This window comes from Microtus oregoni, unplaced genomic scaffold (assembly GCF_018167655.1).
Source record: "Microtus oregoni isolate MIOR12 unplaced genomic scaffold, Mior012 000005F_ref0000423, whole genome shotgun sequence".
NCBI lineage: Eukaryota > Metazoa > Chordata > Mammalia > Rodentia > Cricetidae > Microtus > Microtus oregoni.
This window is the reverse complement of record NW_024543064.1, coordinates 35,737,269-35,740,713: the sequence shown is the minus strand read 5'-3', so window position 1 is coordinate 35,740,713 and position 3,445 is coordinate 35,737,269. Positions and strand designations below refer to the sequence as shown.

Sequence of the window (3,445 nt, the reverse complement as noted above, 5' to 3'; positions counted from 1 at the left end):
GAAGCTCACATTACAGGCTCATGAATAACACATCACCTTGCTGCCTGTCCCTCAGAGAAAGCTTATGTTTCCTAGGCCTCCCCACAACCCCGCCTTGCATTTCTTTAAACTTTAATAGGCCCATGTTCCAAGGCAACTGAGCAGGGCCCACAGAGCTGGGACAAACAAAAGTCTTGAACAGGAGAATGTAGGCCCAGCACCCTCTGGTCCCAGATGGTAGCTTATAAGAGGTGGACCCCGTGGAGTAGACGCACCTCCCTAGAACCCTGAACAAAGTAGAAATGTGGCCAGGCAACCCCAAGAGTGGCTGCCAGCATCACAGCCGTCACCGAAGGTGGAGTAAGCTGGGGTGCTGAGGTCAAGCTAAGGCTGAGGGCCCCCAGGAGAGCTGTGGGATAAGGTTACAGATAAATCCCAGAGTTAGCAGCCTGGAGACTTACAGCACAGAAGTTTCCACTCTGGATGTAGCACTCCAACAAGGAGGCATCCATCCAAGAAGACCAAGACTTCCAGGAGGCCTGGAAGCAGAGCCCTGGGAAGACCTGTATGGACATCCCCATCAGCACCAGAGACTTCCACTGCCTGCAGCTGGCCTGTGTGGCTCTTGGCCTGGTGGCCGGCAGCATCATCATCGGTGTCTCCGTGTCCAAGGCTGCTGCTGCTGTGGGTGGTATCTTTCTGGGCGCCGCTGGGCTTGGTGAGCAGGCACTGGCCTGAGAGGTAGGGGGAGGTGGTTTCCTGGGGAAGCAGGGGTCTGGTGAGGTAAATGAGAGATGGGGGGCGGGGGCAGGACTGGCTAGTGGGAATTGGTTGGGGAGAAAGTTGTTAAGTACTGCAGTCTCAGCGTGCAGGAAGGAAAGCCGGCCTGGAGCTCCTTTGGGCATGCCGAGACTAGGGGGGGATAAACTGGGTGTTCACACCTTCCTGGCTACCTGGTGGGATCTCGTGTTTATGGGAGGATTCATAAGCCTGGTTGGAGTGGGGTGATAGAGGCCTATAAGACAGGACAGCTCAGACAAAAGACGTTCCTCTCCTCCACTGTGTCAGTGGCAGTTCTGTCTGTCTGTCTGGCCAGGCCCAGTGATGGAGAATGCCATCTCTCACCCCACCCCACTGTCCCAGTAAAACCTGGAGCTCCAGGCTGGGCCCTCTAGGCATAGCTTCAGACACTGAGTGCCAGAAACGCTTGGTCTGGGAGGACCCCAGCCTGTGGCTTCCTAAACATCAGGTCTGAGTGGGAAGGAGAAGCAATGGAGCCTAGAAGGCCACCAGAGAGGTCTTGAGAGAGGAGAGAGCTAGAGAGGAAAGGGGGAGCAGTGATATTGGTGTCCGCTGGCCCAGAAGGAAAGTAACCAACCTGCTCTTCACCTAAGCAGAGTGGAACCAAGAGCCTGCAAACCTGTGGCCTGCATAATCTGCAGACCCTGCCTCAGAGAAGTGCTGAATCCCCAGCAAGGGCTGAGTCTGAGTCCTGGGGAACTACATGCGCATGCACACACACACACACACACACACACACACACACACACAATTTACACACCCACAGTCCTCATCCTTTGTACCTCTGCCCACCTACATCACCACCCACGCCCAGCATCCTGCACTTCACACTAACCACAGCACTCTCTGTATCCCTCCCCAGGGCTCCTCATCTTCGCCTACCCCTTCCTGAAAGCTCGGTTCAACCTGGACCACATCCTACCTGCGCTAGGTGAGCATTTTCCTCCCCCATAGACACTCTGACAAGTACAGTGCATTAAACCTGTGAGGGATTGTCACTGAACATGCCTATGTGTGAGAGCACTCCTCGCTGCACATCAGTGTGTGTGTGTGTGTGTGTGTGTGTGTGTGTGTGTGTGTGCCAGTCACCATGGTTACAGAGTAGCAGAATCCAGCCAGCTGCCTGAGCAGACACAGCTAAAACATCAGGAAGTCTTTTCACTACCCAAAGTCTCCAAGATCTCCAGATGACAATCTCATCCCCAAACCCCAAGAAGAGCCTCTACCTCCTCTTGAGTCCCATGACTTCCTAATAGTTCCCATCTTCCACAACCTACATCCAGACTCCCAACACCCTTTGGGACCTTTGTAGCTTCACATAGCCCTAGTTTCCTCCTGTCACCCCTGGCTGGACGTGCTGGCACAGCATGCCTTTAATCCCAGCACTAGGGAGGCAGAGGCAGGCAGATCTCTGAGTTTGAGGTCAGTCTGATCTACGTCATAGTCCAGGACAGCCAGGACCACACAGAGAAACCCTATCTCAGTAAACTAATTAGTTTATTATTAATTAATTAATGGAAGCCACTGCCACCCCCTTCAAGGACTCATTTCTTCTGCCCCTTCCCAAACCAGCCAAATAACATGGAAGACCTGGAGGATTCCAGTAGAGAAGAGACAGCACCCCTGATGGAGATTAGACAGCAAGAAGAACTTCCTTTCTCAAACTGGGCTGAATTTGGGGATGTCCCAGTAAGTGGGAATTTGGGGTGCTCTCATCCTGCAGGAAACCTGAGGATCCATCCTAACTCAGGACCAGATCATGGGGAGGGGAGGTCTAGCAACAGCGGCAATAAGGAAGGTAAGTACCTGACATTGTGGGGTCCAGCTGTTGTCTCTACTCTATGACTGGCAGCTGCATAGGTCCCAGGAGGAGCCTTGAGGGTCATAGGCAGGAAAGGGACCCAGCCCAGGGAAGCAGTGATGTTGGGTCACCTTCCTTCCATGTGTGCAAGCCCTTCTCATTTGTCTTTAGGGTTTTCCGATCCTGCCCAGCATAGACACTGAGACACAGGGCCCCCTGCTTTTCCTTCTCCTACCTCATACCCTGGTTACTGTCCACTCTGCTCCCAGTACTGGAGACTGGCTCTTGGCAATGACAACCAGGCGTCTTCTCCCTTCCTGACTCTGTTCTGTTCCATACTGGGAAACCCCAGGGAGGAGTGTCTCCAAGTCAACCCAGCCCCCTCTGTTGATGTGTCCTGCCCCCAGTGCTTACTCAGCAGAAGGACCCATTCCAGATGCTGACCCAACCACTTTACAAATATAACAGCTGGGTTCTCACAACCACACACAGAGAGGTGCTACAGTAAACTTTGTTGTTTGTTTGTTTGTTTGTTTTTATGGGGCAACTGAGACACAGAGAGGTTACATGACACATCCAAGATCACAGCTAGGAGGCAGTAGAACCAGCGCTGAAGCCAAACATCAGTTCCTGAGTCCTGGTCCCTAGGATTCCCCACCTCCCCATCCATCTCAGCTCTGCCCTAGGTCCTAGAGCATTCTGACCCCCACCCTCTTTGGGCTCTCTGACCTGCAACTCAATACGGGTCTGAACTCAGGTGTCTGCATTCTGCTGTCTCCTCCAGGAGCCCGCAGCGGCTTGTCCACTGTGACCAGAACCCTGGAGAAGCTGAAGCCTGGAGGCCGGGGAACTGAGGAGAGCTAA

At 53.5% G+C, this 3,445-nt stretch overlaps 1 protein-coding gene across 1 annotated transcript; it reads left to right on the top strand.

Annotated features, from left to right (window-relative positions):
- Window positions 1-546: 546 nt before the first annotated feature.
- On the top strand, window positions 547-3,445 carry Kncn (kinocilin). Its single transcript, XM_041651136.1, has 4 exons — window positions 547-697; window positions 1,643-1,711; window positions 2,504-2,578; window positions 3,366-3,445. The coding sequence occupies exons 1-4, from the start codon at window positions 547-549 to the stop codon at window positions 3,443-3,445; spliced, it is 375 nt and encodes a 124-aa protein (XP_041507070.1).

What these genes read in the sequence shown, in the direction of transcription:
- Kncn (XM_041651136.1), top strand. Translation starts at nt 547, where the DNA reads ATGGACATCCCCATCAGCACCAGAGACTTCCACTGCCTGCAGCTGGCC. An exon ending in TCTGGGCGCCGCTGGGCTTG is followed by an intron (nt 698 to 1,642) that starts GTGAGCAGGCAC and finishes ATCCCTCCCCAG; the next exon opens with GGCTCCTCATCTTCGCCTAC. An exon ending in CCACATCCTACCTGCGCTAG is followed by an intron (nt 1,712 to 2,503) that starts GTGAGCATTTTC and finishes CTCATCCTGCAG; the next exon opens with GAAACCTGAGGATCCATCCT.